The sequence below is a fragment of the Venturia canescens genome, chromosome 1 (assembly GCF_019457755.1).
Source record: "Venturia canescens isolate UGA chromosome 1, ASM1945775v1, whole genome shotgun sequence".
NCBI lineage: Eukaryota > Metazoa > Arthropoda > Insecta > Hymenoptera > Ichneumonidae > Venturia > Venturia canescens.
In genome coordinates, this window is record NC_057421.1 from 5,437,858 (window position 1) to 5,463,095 (window position 25,238).

A 25,238-nucleotide genomic window follows, 5' to 3' on the forward strand; every position below is an offset into this window, starting at 1 on the left:
TGTATCGTCGCGATCCACCCTCCTTAAGGGGGTCACCCGGTGTGGCAACAGATTTTTCGAATTTTCAGGGTTTATTTATTGGTATTTCAACTCCATTATAGGATTGTTTAACTCTGATATCTCGGGTCAATTCGGTGTAAAACTACTCCACAGGAACCCATATGTTTCTCCATGGTCTCTATGATTCCGGGGGATTGTTTTATCTGCGATGAAAAATCAAAGAGGGTTTTGATTTGTAAAGCAGTGGGTATCGCCGGAACTAAAATCATATAGGAATATTAAAAATTGAAGGATTATTGTGCTGTGAAACATTTTTGAAGCAATCACCATTGTCTTCATTATCATTTTTCTTCGAAAAGCGAAAATAATTCAGATCTTTAGAAATATTTTTTTATTTCGCATTCCTCTACATTGTTCTTGACATTCTGATGTTTGAAGTTATTTAGTCGCTCGAGAGCCTTGTCACTTCAATCAACCATTCCAAGTACTTTTTAGTCCGATCCAAAATTTTGATCCAAAGTATCGGTGGTTTAGTGTCGAGGATTTTGAAACTTTTGAGCAAACCGCTCGTGTCAATCCTAAACAAATATGCGAAATACGTGAGACGAATATTTCTCATGATCAGATGTACGCTATGGTAGCAAGTATTAGGAAATACGTCAGGGTAACAGAGAAAAGACGAAAAGTTGGTCTCTCTCGTGTCTCTACTTCAGCGAATTTACACTCATTCTTCGGCTTATTACACTGCACACCTTAGTCTCGTTCCTTAAACGTGACTTCCAACCCTCGTGCTCCAGCAAGAGTTGGATACATGTGAAAAAAACGTATCGTAAAAAGGAGTCTGAAAAAAAGTAAAACCGAGAATAGAGACAGATCCCTTAGAGGAAACGCATAGTCAGAGTTGTAGTCGCGAATGCAGCGAGAGCGCTCGTGGGGACGTTGCGTGTGGTAATTCATAAAACTTTATCACCCCCGGAGAGCCATTTCTGGAGAAGCAGAGTCGAGACAGACTCGTGTCCTACGGGTTTGCCTCTGCATATATATTCATGCATTAAGCTTGAGTTGCTTTATGTGTTTGAGGCTTCGTGCAAAATCATCCCACGAAAATTCGCATCCGTTCAAATATTTTTATCATTTTATAAATCTCCGTTTGATAGCTTCGAGAAATTTAAAATTTGCTCGTTCTCACCGAGCGTCGATCGATTGAGAATTAAATCGAGAACGTTTTGAGTAACATTAACCCTAGAACGCATGACTGGGGTGTGAGCACACCCCACGCGAACTTCAAACTACGCTCCCGTCCTAACAAGCGACATTATCGACTGATTATCGACGGATTTTTTTATATATAAATTCAATTGAAATTAGTTTTATCGTACATCATTCTTTTCGTTATAAAAAAACGAAGAAAATGGTGTAGGATAAAGTCAGTTTAGCATCGTAGGACCGGATTTATAAGCAGAAAAAGAGTGGGGTGCGTTCAAACCCCGGTCCTGAGGGTGAGAGTATGAAAAAAGGCACATGAGGTGTAGGGTTAACGAGACACTATTTCCACTTACGTTTTAACTTTCCAACTGTCACAAATGAAACGTTGCACGATTAAGTTGGGCGTGCTCCATGATCCGCTGTTCAATAACGTAATGGCAATTAAGGAGGGTGGACCGCGACGATACAATGTTGCCATACTAAACCGTGTTAAAAATATTAAGAATTTCAAAATGATAAGAATTTCATAAAATTTGGTAAATGTATTCTTTAAAAATATATACGACAATATCATTTTTTTTTAGATTTTTCTAGCACATAACTTTCGAGTAATTGAGCACTAAAGTTCACGTGTATAAGCATAGAGTTTACATCTCGTGCATAAGAACTTCGATTTAAAGCTGAATTATTCGATAACAATGTGGTGAAAAAATTTGACAAAAATTGTATTTGTATACTTGATGCCGAAGAATGTTATCACGAAATTTTATCAAATTCTTATTATTCTGATTTCGTGATCAACCCTCCTTAAATAGTGAGTTGAAGATGAGTGAAATTAAAATTCTTGTTAGAGTTGAAGGGGTGGGAAAATGGGAAATCTGGTTTTCCGTTGTCGCTAAGAAAATTAGAGATAAATAAATAAAAAAAATAAAGTTTAATGATTTTTTTTTGTATTTATGAAGATTGATTAATCGTTGTTCGTTTCATATCATAAAATTAAGTTCAAGTAAAGACTTCCGGAAAAATGTCCCAATCAGCCATGGAACTTTGCTAAAACAATTTTGTATTCGTTTCAAAATAATGGGACTGACTGTTTTCTATTTCGCTTCACGAATGATTTGTTGGGTGTAGCCTCCAGTTTTCGAATGATTCATTGACAGTTATTTGAACGATCTGCTCACCACCTTGTCATCGAGGTCGTCATATTTTCAGGTAAAAACTCACTGAGAAACATCGCTTCGATTAATTGACTTTGGTTAAAGAAAACATTACGGAACGTCACTTTTTAGTGTTTTTCTTATTGCATTACCTGCCGGTGGAATGAAAGTAAAAGGCTTCAGTGTGGATTTTCCCCTTCACTATACAAACTGCGACGAAATAATGATCCACTTTAAATTGTGTAACTCCCTGAGGAACGGATCGAGTTTTTCGATCTGATGTCGCAGGCTCGGTTGTATTATAAAACACTCCTGCGGGTACGAAAAAGCAAACGAAAGTTCTGAATAATTTTCTAGTCGTCGAATGAAGAATCTGCTAATGTCGTGATCAACAAATTTCAACGAACCGGTTGATCCAGCTGTTTCTTGACCAGATTCGTCGACTTCGATCACAACTTTTGTTTTGGTTTTAGTGACATTCAGCGATATCGATGGATCGAGAACTCTCGAATCTTTGGCTATCAAACTGGCACGGAACCACGAATGGAAGAACTGTGGATTAAATTAACGATTGAAAATAGAACGTTCTTAACCTTGGAAGATCAAATAACGAGAAAAAAAGTTTAAAACCCAGCCAATTATTGAATCCAATCGAAGGTCAGTTTCAATTCTGAATTGCGGCAAATAAACTTCGACATCCTTCTCCGTGCTGTTCGAAAACTTCTCCATTAAGGTCTCAGGCTCTAGTGCCGGTATCAGCGGTGACCAAACGTTGTACACACAATCGTCCGGCAGTATTATGAACATGCTCATCGTGTCGCTTTTGTCATTACTCTGTAACGAATAATTACTTATAAAACATCACTAAGGTAGTATATTTTTTTCGCATGAGCGTATTTTTTAGTGGCGCAAATTGTACACTCGAAGTTTGGACTGATTCCTAACCTCCGAGAAGTCTCGGTTATATACGAAAAGCTGCTTCTCCCATTTTTGCAACTTCTATCCTTAAACACAGAATACCTTAAATACAGTGACAAACTACCTCCAGTTTCGGCGATTTAATATTCCCGTAATTTCAAATCGCAACACAGTTCTAATTGCTTATTTTTTCAATTGTTCCTTCCGGGTTTTTGCGGGCCTATTTTACACACCGATATACACTTTTCATCTCACTTTTCACTTCACATTAAAAGTCATGAAAAATGGTCACCCATCCAAGTATTGGCCTTGCCAGATGCTGCTTAGCTTGAAGAGTTGAAGCCACACACCAACTGCACCTTCACCGATGTCAGTCATTCGATCACATTGATACAAAATTATTCCTTAAATAAATTTGTGGAAGCGAGTAAACGTGAAAAATGAAAGGGTTTCTTACTGCGTAAAGAAATTCAACGAACTGGGCTTTGTAAGCATCAATCCGGCCGTGTTTAAAACGTCCGAGTGTGTACATAGTTGGTACGTCGACCGTGTGATTGTTGATTGCGTGAAAAGGACGTGGTACAGTGAGGGATTTATTGAATGGCTTTTTCCAAGTTCTCTTGAAGTAAATGGTATTCATAAAAATGATGCCGGGAGCACGACTAACAGGATATGGAATGAATAAACGTTTTTTATGTGGAGTGGATGGTCAATAGATTTCGAAGAAGTGAATTCAATTTTTTTGATTGATTTACCATAGAAGTCGAATCATTTCCGGAATTGAATATTTTTATGGGGATTTTACGGCTGAAATGATTAGAAGAAATAAAAAACAATCTTAGGCGGTTTGGTTGTTTGAATGACTTTGTTGTTTGTTTGGGCAGCGGCCCATTCGTCGATTTTCCTCGTGTCCATCAGTCCATCGGTAATATTCAGAGTCTCGAACTACCTTAAATGTTCGCAACGACTCGTTTAACTTCTTTTTCTTGCACATGTTTTCAACGCTGAAGATCCTCTGCATTCGCCGATCGAAAAATTTTATTCAATTCTCTTACATGACAATATTCGTAAAAAAGTACTTCTCATTGGTAGTAAATTTTAGAGCATAATTTTACTATAAAACGCTTGAAATATATCACGATTCTTGATGGATCCTTAGATGGATTCTAAAATTGATGGAGCTTGTCTTTGATTTAGAACTGGATAAAGCCTGAAACTTGAATTATGGCAAAAATCATTCCGGATTTTTCGAAAAAGGAGGGACCATGCTGTTTTCCATGAAAAGGTGTTAAACTAATAACGTGGAAGTCGAAAAACGCCTCGAACTCGAGTCATGAGATCAGCTCATCATCATGGGAGGGTTTGGAAGTTGAACGCTGCTAATTGGAGACAGAATTGTTGAGCATTTTCTCGACACGCAGCTCACGGAGACGTGGGCCGACGACGACCTGTTTTGACTCTGAATTGACTGAAACATCGTAAAAAACATTCGTTTTTTAAATTTGTCAATGGAATGGAATTTTTCTTTCAAAAACTATTCGTGCACCGATCGATTGACGAGGAGCAGTTTTTCTGAGCTTTTTTTATATCAATCGAGTTTCCGACAGTTTCCCCAGGCCCTCGTGCAAACATTTGGTCCATCAGGGAGAGTGGAGATTCGACAGGAAAAAGCAAATTTCATCAAAATCCGCTGGTATACCCAGAGAAACAAAGAAATACGAAAAAATCATTTTTTATCCCTGAGACGTACTGAGGCTGACGAGGAGCGTTTGATCCGACCGCTTTTAGTGGTTAAAGTTGCTCGAGTCGCAAAGTGCAATGATACTTTCGAACGGAAGAGCTTCGAAGTCGATTCCCCGGATATTACTAAGTTCTGGCTCTAAGAGCCTCGAGAAATTGCGCAAATCAAATATCGCCCGAGCTTTGAGGACAGCTAGGAATCAAATGGGACGCTCTTGTGCACTACAACGTACATTTTTCACGAGTTTAAATATATGATCTCGAATCAATTTCCTTCTGTGAAGAAAGACACTCTTGGCTTAATAGAACGGTGGATTAAGGTTGTGGATTAAGGTGGATTAAGGAACGTCGAATGTCTGATTAAAAATCACAGGTGCCAGTCAGGAGTGAGAAACTCAGCTCGAAATTCTTACCTGAGAGTAAAATCGATGTAAAAAATAGGAATGAAAACTTTTCCCTTGCTGACGACAATTGCAATGAAAGGACGATTCGCTGCGAACATCACGAATTTGTCTTCGTCTATGAAATACTGTGGATTCTTTTTGAAGCGATCATTTCTCCCGGGAAGCCCTCCTGAGGCAGAGATAAAAATGATTTCATTTCTTTACTAATATTTCACTTTTTCATTTGCTATATTTTTATTTGAAATGGTAATGATTTTAATTATTTAATTTTAATAATTTTAATGATTTTTTAACAACACTTTTGGACTGAAAAATGTTGTAAAAAAAATATTGAACAATGTATTTGGACTGACCATGTGAAATCGGAGTTTGGAGGCCTTCTTCGTCTATTTCGAAAACGACTTTTGATTTGGCTTGTCGTACACGGTGAAATCGAGGAGTGTCAGAGATTTTTGATGAGTTGGTTTTCAGATTGAATGGGAAACAGTTCCAATCACATGACTATAAAACGAACACTCATAAAGAATCGAAAATTCACTGATTCGAATTCGTCAAACAATAATACAGGGCATGCTGACCCTTGAAAATGCTTTATGAAGGGGAACTTCAGTTTCGATCTTGAATTTCGGTAACAAAAGCTGGACGAATTTCTCTGTGCTGTTCGAAAGCATCCTCGTTAGGATCTCGGGCCGAAGTTGACGCAACAGTCTCGAATTATCAGCTTCGACTTTGTCCGGAAGTATAACGTACATGCTCATATTGTAGGAGCTCTGAAAATGGAAGTTTCTTAAAGTTCAATAAAATTCAAAGGAAATTGAAAGCAAATCCGAATAGTGTTGTAACTAAATTTTCAATAATTTAGCATCAATGCATCGAACTTTCTAACATTCATTTCGGGGAATGAGAAATTGAGATGCACATAATTTGAGAAAAAAAACTAACACCATCGTGAATACTAAAATGCGAAAAGAAGTGAATCTGGAAGGGTTAAGGACACTACTCAACTGTGTTACGTCCCCGTAGAAGATTTTGGATTAGATTTTGAATTAGTAAGGGGGGTACGCGACACGGTATTGACTCTTCTTTCGGGTCAAGACACTCAAGTCCTTTACCCAGGGACGAGAGCCACGTCTGTTGAGTATGGGAGCGCAAGAATGATGTTTCTTTTTGTGAGTTAGGTTGATTTGGACCCGGAAGGCATGCAGATGAGCCCTTTTGAGGTGATGCGATGAAGTTTGGTTTGCATAAAGGTGTACTCACTAGATTTCTCTTTCTAGGCTACTTGCTGTGATTCTTTACTAGAAGTTACTGGTTGTTCCCTCTTGAGTTCCGATACAATGGTCCGAGTTCGAAGCGTCGTCGTAGGTTTAGAGCAATTACAAATGCTCGCGCCGAGTTAGATTAAAATAATAATTATTTTATTTGGCTAATTGCTTGATATATTTCGAAATCCGCTTTGGTTTAGGTCTAAGACAGTGAGATTAACTTGAATTTATTTCTTAAAACTTTCTATCTCCGGATTTCAGTAAAGAATTAATCAAAAATTCTGACCAAGTCCTTTTCCTTTGTTCTGTTCGCTAACGTATAAAAGATTTCGACGAAGACACTGCCTTTCCAGTGTCCGAGTGTCCCGTTTTATAGGATTTCTCCCATCTGCAACTGGTTCTGCCGATTGGTTCGCTAAATCGGGATCGCGTGACTTCTATGCTTTGAGGGGTGAGCTAGGAGTTTCCAAGGTTGACCTTCCAAAATTCCAGGCCTTGAATCCAAGGCCTTGAAAAGAGGGTACTCGTGGCTTTAGTAATGCCATTTTTATGGCTTTTCACAGAAATCTTCCTTTTGTTTTTCTGTTCATAATTTTAGTCTTGCCATGCACGTGCCACACTCTGTGATAAGGATTGCCCTATGGTTTGTGCGATGCGCGAAGCGCGTATGACTCAGTTGCTTCGAAGGCTGCGCAAGAGGGGCCTATGGTAATAGTGTGTAGTGACTCTAGTGTTATTGCGTTAGGCCAACTCTTTCCCCTTGCTCTGATAATTTTTATGCGTTGATATGATATTTGGTTTTATAGAAGGCCTATTTTGGTGTATTACATTTTCTTTTATTTTGTATCTGTGGTTTATTTCGTCGATTGTTAGGTTACTGTCGTTGGGGCTTAGAAATTTATTAAGTCAAAGGGTGCTGATCATGATGTAACAACTGCATGCTATAGTCGAATGAGTGCTAAATTTTCAAAACCCTTTTTGACCAAGTTTAACGCACTGATTAAATGTATTGTTAGTAGATATGCATTAAAGTATATTTTATTAACGTGAAAAAATATTAAAAACAATTGATTTGCAAAACCATCAACGGATTAATGCAAATTCTCACGATGATCCATTTTCAGTGGTATTTTTCAAAGAATTATCTGTATCTTTTGACCGATTTTATTGCACCAAGTTTCATTTTGTTCCTCAAGTGATCCTCTACGAATTCACCACGTAGATTTTTCGAAAATTCATTCCTTCAGAAATTATCAATAAAAAAGTTTTTCCCTTAACGAAGAATTAGATGCAGCAGTGAAACGATTAAGTTTAAAAAAAAACTACATGGTGGATTTGTAGAAGATCAGTTAAGGAACAAAATGAAAGGTGGTGCAAAAAATCGATCAAAAAACGCAGATAATTCTTTGAAAAATACCAGTGAAAATGTGTCATCGTGAAAATTTGCATTAATCAGTCGATGATTTTGCAAAACTATCGTTTTTAATATTTTTATATGTTAATGAGATATGCTGCAATACAAATTCACTAACAGTACATTTAATCCGTACGTTGAACTTGGTCTAAAAGTGTTTTGGCAATTAAGCACTCATTTGACTAGCATATTACACTCAATAGTTGCCTTAAAAATTTACCTCGTAAGGAATTTCAACGAACCGAGCTTCGACGCTCTCTATTCGGCCATATTGGAAATAATCAGCAACGTTCATAGTCGGTAGCGTAACCCAATCGTCATCGCCGAGTTGAAAAGAATGCCCCGGACTGGATGAGAATCTGTACTTCCAAATTCCCTTGAAATAGATGGTGTTTGCGACAACGACGTTTGGCTCATCATCAACAGGCTCTAAAATAAATCAATGACAGAAATAATGTACATTGTGCTTGGAAAAAAGTTGTGGATATTTTTTAATTCATTTAAAAACAGAATTTGATGATTTTTAATTTGTTGAGACGTTCTGAAATGGAGGCTTTTCAATCGAATAACTCAATAGGATACGTTTACTCCAACAGACTCCAACAGTGCAATTTAATAAACTTGTTATTAGCCCATAAATAAACTCACGTGGCTCGAATATGTGAGCTACACTACTGTTCGTTTGAGCAGCAATCCATTCGTTTATTTTTCTGTTACCCATGGATCCATCGATCACATCAACTGTTTCAATTTCCGAATGGAAAATTCGTTTGGCCACTTTGATGAAATTGGGATCCAACTGGGTGACGTCATGGTCGGTGAAAATTTTTGTTTTTATGCGGACACCATGATCCTGTCAAACGTTCAACGAGAATGATTCTAATTTAATCGAAAATATACTTTTTTTTAAATAAAAAAAAACCTATTATTTCCAAGTTATCTAAAGAGGATCCTCGCTCATATAAATCAATTCACACTTACACCCATGTACTTCAAGAATTGATGAAATCCAAGTTTTGCCATCTTCATTTTGTTTTTCGGAAGTCCAGAAAATCCGCTTCCTTCTGGACTCGCATAAGAGATCATTGCCATGTAAATGAAGGAGCTCAAAGGTGAAATAACGTGATCGTGGCTGGACATATTTGTTAGCTGTGAAAAAAAGTCAAATTTTAAAAATCTTGGACACAGAAATGATTTACTGTCATTTCCATCCCTCCCAATGCTTAAATTCGATTATTTCAAGAGACTCACTGCTGGCAGGTTGAGCGAGTAATTTCTCGCTAGATTTGAGACGAGTTGGAAGCCATGATTTTTTACCGTTGGCGAAAACGTACATCTCGTTGCTTCCGGGACCCCAATCGAGTCTAGCGTCCCACACAATTTTGCAATTTCAGGAAACGCTACGATGGAAAGCAATAATTAAAAAAAAAAAAAAAAATCATAAATATAATTTCTGAAATAGGAAATAAATTTTTCAAAATTCGATTACAAGGAGTTGAGAAAGCAGCTATTTACTGTTCATGCAATTCGTTGCTGGTTCCAGAATCGTTGTTGCATTCGCTGGTTTTCGATTCATTAGCGAATAGGCCTTGCACAACGAATGAATATTCCGAAATACTGAAATCACATTCGAACATTTTCGAAATTACTCTAGTTATTCCACAATCTTCATATACGAAGCTGACTGTTTTAATTATCATTTAAAAATTACTCTTAGGAAAACAAATTATTTACATTCTGTCATATCTTCCACCAGGGGTGCCGGAGGTGAAAGATGCTGATCTTGTTCCCTTAGATCATCGGAGGGTGGAGTTTTCCCATGTGAGAGTTTCACGAGTGCGTGTGAATTTATCGTGATGCACAATGTGACAAGACTGACTGCAAATACTGCGATGGAAAGTGATTTCGATATTTTTTTGTAATTTAAAACAAATTATATAATAGTTCAATCATCGGTAAAAAAAAATGTACTTTTCCGAGCAAATATCATTAGTATAACGTGAGAGAAAAAAAAATACGTATTCATTTTTTTACTTGTACGTTTTTCTAAATAAAATGAAAGATCTTCCGAAGGATGTAAATTTGAGATTGAACATTTTGAGAATTCTACGAACGGATTTTGAAAGCTGAGAAAATTTTTAGTTCAGTATGGTTGCGTTGCTGAATCATTTCGAGTGAGATTTCATGAGACGAGTAGCAAAACTGACAATGGAACGAAAAAACGTTCATTCAAGCATTAATTGCTTAATTCAAGCTGAATTCAAAATGTGAGGAACATTGTCGATGGTAACTCACGTGAACGCATTCCGCCTCCGTAACAAGGTTGACCTCTCAACAATCAAAAAATCGCACCAAAGTGATATGAAAACTGGAAATATCGGCTTTTTATAGTGTGAAATTCCGTCGCTTTCACAATCCCCAGAACAAGAATAAAGCCCGGTTGAAAAAAAATTCTATTCAAAGTCAAAATGAACATATTTTACTGATATTTGTCCACATGGCTGAAACTGTGTTCCATTTATCATAAAAGGGCTGGAGTATCGAGTGTCGAACTTCTCTGTACACATGAGCAACTCGAAATTTGGTTACATCCGAAATATAAATCACTCGGTGTCTTCCGGCGTGGAACAACGGAATTGAAAAAAAACATGACATCAGAGCCAAGGTTCTCAAGTGTCTTTTCGAAGGTGCTAGTCACTTGACAAATAGTGGATCATTCAAATCAGTGGAGCAGAATTTCAGCATGTTAAATATTCCAGAAACCAAGTTCCCACATTTGTCTTTTTTTTCAACAGAATCTTAAGGTGTTGAAAGCACATTGTTTCACGAAAACTAATCTTTGAAAGTGCTCGCCATCTGGTGGGCTCGCGATTCAGTGGGCGTAGCCGACCGTGGGTCGACGTGGAGTGTTGTAACCGTCGTTTCAGTATAATCGTGTTTCATTTAATGACTAACGTGAGGATTGATTCAACATTGAAAAGTGGAACGGCAATCAGCATCAGTCGGGCTCTGCGTTGAGGCTGATAAGCAACGTTTTTCGTGATCCTGGAGCTGTAAAAAATTTTTTTACTTCTATTAAATACATTTCAGAGTTCAATTTTTTATTTTGATTTCTTTTGACCAGTGGAGAGAAAATTCGTTCGAATAACAGTGTGAAAATAAAGTTAATACAAAATATTAGATGCGAAACGCGCTTGACGAATCGGATTCCAATAGAAATGGCGAAAAGGGCTCCAAACGTGGAGCATCTCGCTAGCAGGAAAGTGGAGTAAGAGAAAGCAACAAAGCTCCAGATCAATAGTTTTAATAGTAAGTTGGATAAATCCAAAGAATTCCATCAATCGACGATATTTTTACGGTCCTGGTGTGATCTTTTGGTTTATCTGCAATCGTCATCGTCGTCGTCGTAGTAACAACCATCATCACCATAGTCGTGGTCGTCGGCCGCCTACCGCTCACCATGGTTTCTAGGTGACAGTTAATTGAAAAAAAAGGTGATTAAATCACGGCTGAACCGATGTGAGTTGTGAAGAAAGTGTTTGGTGAAAACGATTTCGGTCTCATTTCCCAATTTGACAACACAATTTTTAAATTTTTAAATTTTTTCAACTTCACTATCTTATTTGTACTATTATAATGAAAAAAATCTGTTGACTTCATTCGCATTGAAAATACTTCAGAAACTCCGTTTCTTGTGTTTCCGATGCATCGAATGCGTACATGGTTCGAAATCACGAGTGTTTATGGTGAGTTTAAAATTTTGGAATTCTTACCTGCCGGTAAAATTAATATAGAAAATCGGCATGAACACTTTATCTTTGATCACCACAATCGCAAAGAAAGGACGATCCACCAAAAATTTCTCGAAACGAAGATGTTTATATTTCATCGAATCCTTATTCATTCCTGAATGTAATAAAGAAAAAATGAATTTTCTTAATGATTTATCATTTTTTTCTAACGTCACTGTTACTTCGATTGGATGAGTGAATTTTGACTGACCATTTTCTCGACCCTCTTTATTGACCTCGAATACTATTTTCGATTTAGCTTCAAGTACATCGAACGACTGTTCCGACTCGGGGAGTTTCGGTAAGTCAGTTCTCCGACTGAATGGGAAACAGATTTCTGTATCTCGGTTGCATGTCTGTAAAAAAATCCATCAGTAAAAAACTCACTTATTCCAGCTTGTAAAAGGACGATAAAAATTATGCTAACCTCAGAAAAAGGTTCTTTGAATGAAACCACATTTTCGATCTTGAAGTTTGGTATCGTGATAGTCAAAAGTTTCTTTGTGGTGGCTGAGAGCTTTTTTGTCAAGGTCTCGGGTCGCAGTCCTCTTAGTATCTCCCAAGTTTTAGGTGCATGTTTGTCCGGAACTATTACGTACATGCTCATATTGAAGGGGCTCTGTAAATGAAAGTTACGTTTGCAGTGTTTCTCAAAATATTACATTTTCGAAATGCCAAGTTTTATCCAGCTTTCGTTCTACTGTTCGAAGTAATGAAGAACGGTAACTCACCTCGTAAGGAATTTCAACGAACTGTGCTCCGACATCGTGAATTTGACCATGTTGATAATAACCGGATGCTTCCAGACCCGATTTTATGCGTCCATTGTGACGAAATGTAAATAAAGGGTTGAATGTGAATTTGTATTTCCAAATTCCTTTGAACCAGATAGTATTTGCAACAACGATGCTCGGGTCAGTGAGATTGTCTAAAATAAATAAGTAATATTTGTCTATTACCAGGATTTCTTGAGCTTGATTCGAAATTTAGTTTGTAGTTAAAACTAAAAAAGTGTAACTAATATTTGAAGATTCGTTGATGAACAAATTTTTATCATTTTCGTCCTGTTGAAAGACTTCAACGGAAGTTCAATCAAACAATTATTTCAATGATTCAATTCGAAACGTGGTAAGTCACGAATCAATAAACTTACTGGGTGTAAATATTTCTTTCAAAGCACTGTTCGTCCGAGTGGCAACCCATTTGTTCATTATTTGAGTATTTACGTGTCTATCAACGTCATCGACTTTTTCGAATTCGGAATTGAAAATTTGTCTGGTCACATTGATAAAATGATCGTCCACCTTCCATCGATATCCGTGGGCAAAAATTTTCGTATTTATGCGAACACCGTGATCCTGAAACGAGTTCGAAGAGGATGATTTCACTTTAATCGCAAATGAGCATTATTTCATAAACATAAAGTTTCTAAAGACAATAATATAATCTTAGAATTGAAAATTCAAAGCTTCTTACGCCCAAGTATTTCAGGTACTCCTGGAATCCTATTTTAGCCAGTTTTACTTTATTATCCGGGAGTCCAAGTGCGCGTACGAAAGATCTCGGTCCATTTTCTTCTTCGTTTCCATAAGACATCATTGCCATGTAGATGAAGGGGCTCAGGTGTGAATAAAGGTAATTTTCAGTGACGGGTATATCCAAACGCTGCAAAAAAAGCAACATGAAAAGTGTGGAAACAAAATTACTTGATTGATTGAATCATTATTCGACAGCTTCGAGTCATGATTTTAACTGAACTAAAAATGTACATTTAAAAGAATGTACGAGTAATTTTTTGCCAGAGTCTCGACCACCCGAAGAGCCTCATTTTCCGTTGCAGGTAAATAAGTAGAATTCCTTGGTTGAGGGTCACCAATGAAGTTCATGGATTTGCACAAATCTTCAACTTCGAAGAATGCTACAAAATAGAAAACAACGATTTTTTCTCATTTTCGAATATGATATACGAAGTTTTAATAAAAACGATTCTTCACAGCTGAAATAAAAAGAGTTTTCCGTGCAAATTGTCTCACCGTTCGTCCAAAGTAACTCCTGTGCCAAGGTCGTTTTTATTTTCGGTGATTTTTCGTTGGCGAGTGAGTAGGCTCGACACATCGAACGAATATGCTCGAATACTAAAATCGAAAACAATCGTATATTTTCGTCATCAATATCGTAAAGTATCTTAGAAAAATTTCTTAAATTAATTTTTCATGGAGTGATTCAAGTAATTAAAAAATCTTTCTATGGTCAAAAAAATGTAACATCGATAAAAATTATAAAAAAATCTTATCCTTATAAAGAACTATTTTGAGGACAATTTTCTATTTACAGTCCGTCATGTTTTCTACCAAAGGCTGTGGAGAGGAGGAACGCACATCTCGTTCTCTTGCACCATTCGATGGAGTGTTCACGAGGGCGTGTGAGTTCACGGTGCCGTACAATACGACAATTCCAAAGGCAAATACTACGGTGAACAGTAATGGATGAGAGTTTGGAACCAATCGTACGATAATTTGATAATCGGTAAAACAGAACGAGCAATTTTCAGGGAATGAAATTTAAAAAATTTCTACTCGAAATTCATGTAAATTCAAGATATTGGAACAACTTTTTTTCTCTGTTTTTCAAAGGATCTCGTTTGTTTCAACTAATTGGAATTAACGTGTTTCCTACAAATAAGCTGGAATTATGATGGGGAAACTGAAATTATTGTTTTGGAGTTCTTACGTGAATGCATTTTGCCCTGGTAACAATGTTGACCCTTCAGCGAAAAAAACTGGCTCCAAAGTAATTGAAAAACTGGAAATTTTGGCTTTTTATACAGCAAATATTCGCGGAGCTCGCATGATCCCCAGAAAATGAATATTGTACAGGGAAAAAACAGCCATTCATTTCTATTTGAAGTCGAAGTAACAATGATTTACTGATATTCGTCCACGTAGCTTCGACTCTGCTCTATTTCTCGTTAAAGGACAGGTGCACGAGTGACAAACTTCTCCCGGCGAATGAATAACTCAAAATTTCATCACACCACTAGCAAATAAATTACTCCATGCCCTCCGTATAGAACGACAAAATTGGAATGAAATAATGACCAGCCGGATGCGTCACGTTTCGGCGCGACCGTTTTGGCGCGGTCGTTTCGGCGCAAGACGTTTCGCCGCGAGGACGTTTCGGCACGGGACGTTTCGGCGCGGGGACGTTTCGGCGCGAGACGTTTGAGCGCGAGGACGTTTGGACGCAGGGACGTTCTTGCACGAGAACGTTTCAATAAATCAAGTTGTTTCAGTTTCGATAATAAATTCGTTTCCGTGATTGTTCCGTAAGAACTAGAGTATATATATATGTCGGAGAGAGGAGGATGTCCATGAGAGTCTTTTGTTATTATAGAAAGAAGGTCTTATAGGCTTTGGAAAAAAAAGATAATCTTGTTGTAGTAACAAGAAGAAAAAAACAAGTCAGTTCTCCGCGAGATCTCGAGCTTTACATACGCAACATTTCAACGTAAAGTCCACATTAAAAAATAAGTACAAGTTTCCATAAAATCATTTCATACAAAAACAATACAAACGGCAGCGGTCGGTCTGGCCAGCCAACCCAAAGCCCGAGGTCTGACCCTCGATTGAAACGATTTATCAAACCATAATAGGAGTCGAAATTAATTCCTCCTCACAATCATTCAAGGAGTCGAAAATTATCCTCCTAATCGTCGTTATTCTTTTTCATTATATTGTGATTCACACCATAATTTTGTTCAGTTCGTTAAACTGTTGTTCAAACTTATTTGTAAATAAATTGGGTTTTTTATGCCATAAAGGCTTTTTCCCAAAAAATCGTGTTATTGATTCTTTTCAGTAGATTCATTTATTATTAGATAAAACATACGTAGAAAAAAGAAAAGAAAGTTTATCGACAAAACAGTGATAAAATGTTCTCCTGGACACTTTTATAAAAAAGCGTTCTTCACATGAACGAAAAACAACAGTATACCGGACCGGCCAATATACATTGTTACATTACATTGTCCGTGTTATTGCGAGAAGACTGCATGTAGTCTTTCTAAATCGTATGGAAGTCAATTTGCGTAGAATGTTTTTGAAAAACAGTATTCACGTTTCTCCCATTCAAAAATAAATTCACTGAATAAATATGGCATTCCATGCCAAATCGACCATAATAAAATAAAAGTTATTTCGCAGGATACGGGATGAGATGGTACTCATGATGATTAACTTAATATTTTAATGGTTGGTCCAAACCCCCCACCGGGGGCTTCGCCCCCTGCGACCCCCGTGACCCGCGTTTCAATATTAAGCGAGGATTTAACATCGACAAAGTATGTGTGGATATATGGAGGTGGATCGCGTTTGCTAACTATTTATTACCACCAATGCACTCGAAATAGTCATACGAAAAATCTTAGTTTCTATTTTCAGTGGCAAGGAAAATATTCTACGAATAACAAAAAAATCATCATTATTTTCAATATCGTGAAAAAATAAAAACACGATGAATTCGATAATTCGATCTTATGGGCGCGGCTGGACAGCCGCGCCGAAACGTTTCGTACCCAAACGGCCTGGTGCCCAAACGTCCCCGCGCCAAAATGTCCTCGCGCCGGTTGTGTTTTTTCTTTGCATTTTCTAATATGATTTTTTAATTAAGAAACTATAGTATTTTAGCCAGGGACGAATGAAATTTTGGGTTCAGTCAGTTCTGGATCCTCGTTCAATTAATAGCTTGCAATTGCATTCGCCAAAAAATAAGTTGAAAAAATGTTTTTACAATTTCCCATGTAGGGTTTTACAAAGGGCCCAAGATCGGCCCAGTACCGGCAGCCACCACTCCGATCTTGGCGCGGTAATGGCAGCCAAGACTGGCGGGATGATGGCTCAAGCACGGATGATAACTTCGGCCCGTTACCGATTGCCGTTCTTGGCCCAAGATCGTCAGCCAATTGCTGATACATTATAATGGCGCATCAATGGCAATAAACTGGGAGCTTTCGATTAAACACTTTTGCAAGACAACGAAAAACATGACAAAATTTATTTTTTTTTCACTGTGTATTGGATTTTCTAATGTTTGTGATCTCAGACCCTTACCGTTCCGAGATTCTGAAATCAATTATATCGAAGAAAAATGTGTACACATGTGGGATTCGATCTACCTACCTACCTAACACGCTCTAACTTAACGGACGCACGCTACCTACTAGACCAATTCGTCATTGTACCAACTGTGTCATAAAATTCTTGATATGTTGCAAAGGATGTTTCGAGTAATGTATATGGTGATTTCGAATTGTTTGAGTGACCTACTTTGAGTTTTGTTACATAAAAAATTGTAATACTAAATTTTGACGATTTACAATAGAATAAAAAATCTATCTTACACTAAATTTATTGATATAGCAATGGAAGTTTTGATAAATTTCTTTACATCAATGAGTTTTAATGAATTTCTCTCAGTGATAAAAGCTTGGATCATATTTTTTGTAAAAATATCTAGATCAAATTTCTTTTCCGGCAACAATTTTGATGAACACTATTTCTAAGTGATGACTGTGTTGGTCAAATTTGTTTACCGCAACAGTATTCATGAAAATTTCTTACTTGCAGCGATGAAAGTTATGGTTTCATTTTTGGTGTAACGCAGGAAAGTTTTGAAAACATATTCTTTCAGCGATGAAAATTTTGATGAAATTTCAATATTTTATATAATCATAAAAATTTTTATCTCATAGCGGAGAAAGTTATGCCTAAATTTTTGAGTAGCAAGAAAGTTTCCAAATTTTGGTTGTAGAGAAAATGTTTCCAAAATTTTCCTGCTACACAAAAAATTAAAACATATAACTTTCACCGCTGCAAGACAAATGTTTATAAATATTGTTGCGGCAAGCAAATTTAACCAGAACTCTCATCGCTTGAAAAGGAAGTTCATCAAAGTTGTTGCCGGAAAAGAAATTTGATCTAAATTTTTGTACAAAGAAAGAAATATAATCCAAACTTTCATCACTGGGAGAAATTCATTAAAACTCATTGGTGCGAAATGGGCCCTCTGATATTGCACTTCTATTGACAAATTTAGTAATACAATAGTATACAGTCATCGGCCCAAAAATGGTCCAAAACTGGTAAAATTCGCTTGGCCAATGATTGGTTACCATTCATGTGCCAAGTATTGCATTTTTACCGGGAAATATATAGTAAAAAATATTCAAGGTTTTCGGTCATCAGCCGATAATGGCCCAAGACTGATAAAGTTCGTTCGGCCGATCATTGGCTACCATTCAAGGGCCGACTGTCGGTTGCATATTGGCAAAAATATTCTTTTTTTTTATACGGCAGCCAATAAACGCCCAAGGACGGGGCCAAGCTTGGCAAAATATACTCGACAAGCCATGCGTGGGCCAAGCATTGGCCCTATTGTCAAGCTTGGCGTTTCCTACATGGGTTTTAATTGATAACTCTGAAATTAATTTCAAATGATTATATCTTTAATTAGAAAGTAAAAATCGACCGACCGAAACACCCATAAAATACGATCCCACGGGCATGATTGACCTTAAAAACGAATAATGACAAATAGTGGATCATTCAAATCAGTGGAGAAGAATTTCAGCGTGTTAAACATTCCAGAAACCAAGTTCCCAGATTTGTCTTTTTTTTCAACAGAATCTTAAGGTGTTAAAGGCACGTTGTTTCACGAAAACTAATCTTGGAAAGTTTGCCATCTGGTGGGCTCACGACTCATTGGGCATAGCCGACTGTGGGTCGATGTAAAGTGCTGTAACCACCGTTTGAGTATAATCGTGTTTCGTTTAATGACTAACGTGAGGATTGATTCAACATTGAAAAGTGGAACGGCAATCAGCATCGGTCGGGCTCTTCCTTGAGGCTGACAACCAACGTTTTTCGTGATCCTGAAGATGGACAAAATTTCTTTACTTCTATTAAATACATTTCAGAGTTCAGTTTTTTATTTTGATTTCTTTTGACCAGTGGAGAAAAAATTCGTTCGAATAATAGTGTGAAAATGAAGTTAGTACAAAATATTAGATGCGAAACGCGCTTGACGAATCGGATGCCAATAGAAATGGCGAAAAAGGCTCCAAACGTGGAGCATCTCGCTAGCAGGAAAGTGGAGTAAAGGAAAGAAACGAGGCTCCAGATCAATAGTTTTAATAATAAGTTGGATAAATCCAAAGAATTCCATCGATCGGCGATATTTTTACAGTTCTGATATGATCTTTTGGCCTATCAGCAATCGTCATCGTCGTCGTCGTCGCAGCAACAACCATCATCACCATCGTTGTTGTCGTTGGCCGCCTCCTGCTCACTGTAGTTTCTAGGTGATAGTTAATTGAAAAAAAACGTGGTTAAATCGCGGCTGAACCGGTATGAGTGGTGGAGGAAGTGTTTGGTGAAAACGATTTCGGTCTCATTTCCCAATCCGACAACACAATTTTTAAATTTTTGAAAATTCTTCTTCATTGACATTGAAAATACTTCAAAAACTCGGTTTCTTGTTTTCCCGATGCATTGAGTCCGTGGATGATTCCAAATCACGAGTGTTAATGGTGAGCTAAAAATTTTGGGATTCTTACCTGTCGGTATAATTAATATAGAAAATCGGCATGAAAACTTTTCCTTTGATCACCACAATCGCAAAGAAAGGACGATCCACCAAAAATTTCTCGAAACGAAGATTTCTATATCTCATCGAACGCTTATCTATTCCTGAATGTAATAAAATAAAAATGAATTTTCTTAATGATTTATCATTTTTTTCTAACGTCACTATTACTTCGATTGGATGAGTGAATTTTGACTGACCATTTTCTCGACCCTCTTTATCGACCTCGAATACTATTTTCGATTTAGCTTCAAGTACATCGAACGACTGTTCCGACTCGGGGAGTTTCGATAAGTCAGTTCCCGGACTGAATGGGAAACAGATCTCTGTATCTCGGTTGCATGTCTGTAAAAGAATCCATCAGTAAAAAAGTCGCTTATTCCAGCTTGTAAAAGGACGATAAAAATTATGTTAACCTCAGAAAAGGGTTCATTGAGTGAAACCACATTTTCGATCTTGAAGTTTGGCATCGTGATGGTCAAGAGTTTCTTTGTGGTGGCTGAGAGCATTCTCGTCAAGGCCTCGGGTCGCAGTCTTCTTAGCATCTCCCAATTTTGAGGTGTATTTTTGTCAGGAACTATTACGTACATGCTCATATTGAAGGGACTCTGAAAATGAAAGTTATACGTTTGCAATGTTTCTCAAAATTTTATATTTTCGAAATCCAGCCTTCGTTCTACTATTCGAAATAATGAAGAACGGTAACTCACCTCGTAAGGAATTTCAACAAACTGTGCTTCGATACTGTCGATTTGGCCATGTTGATAATAACCGGATGCCTCCAGACCCGTTCTGTATAGATTGTTAAATATAATGGAAGGCTCGAATGTGAATTTGTATTTCCAAATTCCTTTGAACCAGATAGTATTTGCAACAACGATGCTCGGGTCAGTGAGAACGTCTAAAATAAATAAGTAATATTTGTCTATTACCAGGATTTCTTGAGCTTGATTCGAAATTTAGTTTGTAGTTAAAACTAAAAAAGTGTAACTAATATTTGAAGATTCGTTGATGAACAAATTTTTATCATTTTCGTCCTGTTGAAAGACCTCAACGGAAGTTTAATCAAACAATTATTTCAATGATTCAATTCGAAATGTGGTAAGTCACGAATCAATAAACTTACTGGGTGTAAATATTTCTGTCAAATCACTGTTCGTCCGAGTGGCAACCCATTTGTTCATTATTTGAGTATCCACGTGTCTATCAACGTCATCGACTTTTTCGAATTCGGAATTGAAAATTTGTCTGGTCACATTGATAAAATGATCGTCCACCTTCCATCGATATCCGTGGGCAAAAATTTTCGTATTTATGCGAACACCGTGATCCTGAAACGAGTTCGAAGATGATGATTTCACTTTAATCGCAAATGAGCATTATTTCATAAACATAAAGTTTCTAAAGACAATAATATAATCTTAGAATTGAAAATTCAAAGCTTCTTACGCCCAAGTATTTCAGGTACTCCTGGAATCCTATTTTGGCTAGTTTTACTTTGTTATCCGGGAGTCCAAGTGCGCGGACGAAAGATCTCGGTCCATTTTCTTCTTCGTTTCCATAAGACATCATTGCCATGTAGATGAAGGAGCTCAGGTGTGAATAAATGTAATTTTCAGTAATGGGTATATCCAAACGCTGTAAAAAAAAATCAACATGAACAGTGTGAATACTAAATTACTTGATTGATTAAATCATTATTCGACAGCTTCGAGTCATGATTTTAACTGAACTAAAAATGTACATTTAAAAGACTGGTCGAGTAATTTTTTGACAGAGCCCCGACCGCCCGAAGAGCCTGATTTTTCGTTGCAGGCAAATAAGTACAACTCCTTGGTTCAGGGTCACCAATTGAGTCCATGGATTTGCACAAATCTTCAACTTCGAAGAATGCTACAAAATAGAAAACAACGATTTTTTCTTATTTTCGAAAATGATATACGTAGTGTGAAAAAACGATTCTTCACAACTGAAATAAAAAGGGTTTTCCGTGCAAATTGACTCACCGTCCGTCCAAAGTAACTCCTGTGCCATGGTTGTTTTTATTTTCGGTGATTTGTCGTTGGCGAGTGAATAGGCTCGACACGTCGAACGAATGTGCTCGAATACTAAAATCGAAAACACTCGTATATTTTCTTCATCAATATCATAAAGTATCTTAGAAAAATTTCTTAAATTAATTCTTCATGGAGTGATTCAAGTAATTATAAAATCTTTCTATGGTCAAAAAAATGTAACATCGATAAAAATTGTAAAGAAATCTTATCCTTATAAAGAACTATTTTGACGGAAGTCCTCTATTTACAGTCCGTCATGTCTTGTACCAAAGGCTGTGGAAAGGAGGAACGCACATCTCGTTCTGTTGCACCATTCGATGGAGTGTTCACGAGGGCGTGTGAGTTCACGGTGCCGTACAATACGACAATTCCAAAGGCAAATACTACGGTGAACAGTAATGGATGAGAGTTTGGAACCAATCGTACGATAATTTGATAATCGGTAAAACAGAACGAGCAATTTTCAGGGAATGAAATTTAAAAAATTTCTACTCGAAATTCATGTAAATTCAAGATATTGGAACAACTTTTTTTCTCTGTTTTTCAAAGGATCTCGTTTGTTTCAACTAATTGGAATTAACGTGTTTCCTACAAATAAGCTGGAATTATGATGGGGAAACTGAAATTATTGTTTTGGAGTTCTTACTTGAATGCATTTTGCCCTGGTAACAATATTGACCCTTCAGCGAAAAAAACTGGCTCCAAAGTAATTGAAAAACTGGAAATTTTGGCTTTTTATACAGCAAATATTCTCGGAGCTCGCATGATCCCCGGAAAATGAATATTGTACGGGGAAAAAAACAGCCATTCATTTCTATTTGAAGTCGAAGTAACAATGATTTACTGATATTCGTCCACGTAGCTTCGAATCTGCTCTATTTCTCGTTAAAGGACAGGTGCACGAGTGTCAAACTTCTCCCGGCGAATGAATAACTCAAAATTTCATCACACCACTAGCAAATAAATTACTCCATGCCCTCCGTATAGAACGACAAAATTGGAATGAAATAATGACCAGCCAGATGGAGAAAGAAATAAATAAAAGTAGCAAGATAATAATTGAAAACATGACATGAATCAGACACCAAAACGGGCTTACAAAATCAGAACATAACTCAACATCATCGCTACCTACTCGGTTATAAGCCTGACGAATTTAAATAATCGGTCTATCTACAAAATTACACGCAAAAAACGAGGCCGAAAATTCTAGAGGAAAGTACTACGAATATAGTAACTCGGGGACAGTATATACGTACTGAATTGCAGCATTAATTCGAAGAGCAATAATAAGAATTGTTCTATCCACCATAGTAAAAAGATCAATACCCATGCCTTTTATTCAAGAGACTCAAGAATGTTTTTCTCTATAGGCACATTAAAAAATGTTTTCAGTCACTTCAAATGTTTATATTGTAAAGTATGCTCGGCCAATCGTGGAAAAAAACTGTTCTTATGGTAAAATGTCGCACGTATTCGATGTATATTCGTGTATTTATCATAAATTTACTATGTTGACAGTGAAAATTTGTGATTTACAATACATTCCCACTTATCAGTAAGTGCTAGTTCGACGTGATGAATAACACTCGAAAACAAAACGAAATATCGTTCTCACGTGCATCACATATTTTGCTATCCACATGAAGCTGCTTAGAATTCAAGGGACGAAAAATTGGAAAATTCATGAAAAATAATAAATTCCTCACTATACAAAACGAATTCATTTTCTTTGTGTAGTTTTTAGTACAAAAATCTGAAAAAAATTGTATTGAAAGTTGCAACGTTATTAAAAAATCGTATAATTCTTTCAATTCTTCATTTTTTTCTATTCTTTTCTTGATTAACATATCAACTGTTTTCAACCACCAAATTCAACCTGCTCCAGAGCCACTGCGACTTCCATTATTTTTTATTGTCTGGTAACTCAAAAAAAAATTGCATATCAAAGTATGCCTTGATTAAATATTCGACACGAAAAGAATTCACAAAATCATCCTTGTAATATCCAACTAATAGGTTAAAACAGTAAACATAAAAAGGTTGATGTATGTTATTTTAAAAATTTTGGACAGCTGAAACTGCATGGTTTTCCACAGAGCGACAGATTTCCAACGCAGAAATAAAGAAAATCTGTCGAAGTGAGGCCATCACTGTAGCTCATCGTGGTTTTGTTTTCGAGAGTTGAAAATCAGCAAGACAGCAACAGCGATGTTTTGTGTTGTCTCCGAAGGTTTACTGTCGGAGTTCTAGTCCAACGATGCCTCATTTCATGCCTTGTACTGACTATAAACATAATTGAATTCGTTTAGTAATTAAATTAACCGATCAAAGGAAGTTGATCAAAAGGAAGTTTTCTTCGTGAGTGACATGCTAAAAAACGTGTATTTGCTTTCAGTGATCTCTGAACCTAGTGACTCAAGTAAATCAAGTAACCGTTTAGCCATGCACTAGCTCGCGCATCGAGCGCAAAGTAGAAGGCAATTTTATTGCGTTTTCAGGAATCTTAATCAACAAAAAATCTTTAAGAAGTGTAACCGCCTATTTCTGTCGATCTTTCAGCAGTTTCCCTGGGCCCTCGAGCAAATGCGATTTGTTATCGAATTTTCGATTGCAAAATTCTTTAACAGTGTTCAACCGATTTCGATAAAAATTGAACTGCGTATGCAGTGGTCTGATACAAATCGTTTGACAGAATAAATTTGTGAAATTCTCAAAAAAAATGTTTGCTCTTGTTACCATCGAAGTAATCTTACAATGATTCCGAAAGAAATGAACGGATCGAAATTTTGGCCTGTCAGTAAAAGCGCAAATTCGGAACGAAGATTTTGAGCCTTGTTGCATTGAAATATACGTAAAATTGACGACCAAGTTTCATCTCAAGTGCAGTGCATGTTGGAATCTCATACTGCATTATATTCTTACCTGCCAGTAAAGTTGATGTAAAAAAGAGGATTATAAACTACTATTCCCTTCTGCACAACGATCGCAACGAAATGACGATTCACATTGAATTCCACGATGCTATTATCGTCATCAGAATCATTCATAGTTTCGTCTGGTTCAAGCGAAGGGAGTTTTCTGCGCCATGCATCTGAAGAAAGCAGGAACAAGAAATGAATTAATCACTACTTTCTTTTTCCTTAATCCTTAATTAGAATGTAGCCACCTGCATCGACTGGGTTTTTCACAGTTTCCCTGAGCCCCGTATGAACAAAAACAATACGACGAGCGGAAAAGTAAGGTTCAACGGATGGGAATATTTTTGAAAAAATCTGGTAAGCCATACACAGGTATAATGAAATAAAACTAAAAAAAAAACATCCATAATGAATTTGAACTAACCGTGTTGTTGATTATGACCATCGACTTCGAACACGACCTTCAATTCGGCTTGACGTAGTTGGAATGATTGAGCGAACAAGCGAGCGAACGTTATGTCGATTTCACGTCCGGTTGAGGAACAATTGGTACCGCATGACTGTAAAATATATCCATTGAAATAAGAAAATTTGCTCATTTTACTTTTTGGAGCAGTAATAGAAAAAACAAACCGTTGAAAATGCTCCGCTGAGTGACACTTCAGAATGGATTTTGAATTTTGGAATAGTGAGTTCGACATATTTCTTCGTGGTCTTTGACAGC

At 37.0% G+C, this 25,238-nt stretch overlaps 3 protein-coding genes across 3 annotated transcripts; all 3 read right to left on the reverse strand.

Moving 5' to 3' along the window:
* Positions 1-442: 442 nt before the first annotated feature.
* LOC122418903 (serine protease inhibitor 3/4-like) lies at positions 443-4,053 on the reverse strand. Its single transcript, XM_043433012.1, has 6 exons — positions 4,037-4,053; positions 3,739-3,943; positions 2,994-3,197; positions 2,771-2,915; positions 2,516-2,675; positions 443-578 (listed from the first exon to the last, which is right to left on the reverse strand). The coding sequence occupies exons 1-6, from the start codon at positions 4,051-4,053 to the stop codon at positions 443-445; spliced, it is 867 nt and encodes a 288-aa protein (XP_043288947.1).
* A 535-nt stretch (positions 4,054-4,588) lies between these two features.
* LOC122418532 (serine protease inhibitor 3/4-like) lies at positions 4,589-8,415 on the reverse strand. Its single transcript, XM_043432798.1, has 5 exons — positions 8,325-8,415; positions 6,004-6,195; positions 5,779-5,926; positions 5,435-5,594; positions 4,589-4,749 (listed from the first exon to the last, which is right to left on the reverse strand). The coding sequence occupies exons 1-5, from the start codon at positions 8,397-8,399 to the stop codon at positions 4,704-4,706; spliced, it is 621 nt and encodes a 206-aa protein (XP_043288733.1). The 5' UTR covers positions 8,400-8,415; the 3' UTR covers positions 4,589-4,703.
* A 6-nt stretch (positions 8,416-8,421) lies between these two features.
* Positions 8,422-10,409, reverse strand: LOC122418904 (uncharacterized). The gene is made up of 7 exons (XM_043433013.1): positions 10,400-10,409; positions 9,839-9,991; positions 9,620-9,721; positions 9,356-9,504; positions 9,086-9,253; positions 8,753-8,957; positions 8,422-8,480 (listed from the first exon to the last, which is right to left on the reverse strand). Exons 1-7 carry the CDS (start codon positions 10,407-10,409, stop codon positions 8,422-8,424), a joined length of 846 nt encoding a protein of 281 aa, XP_043288948.1.
* Between the last annotated feature and the right edge of the window lie 14,829 nt (positions 10,410-25,238).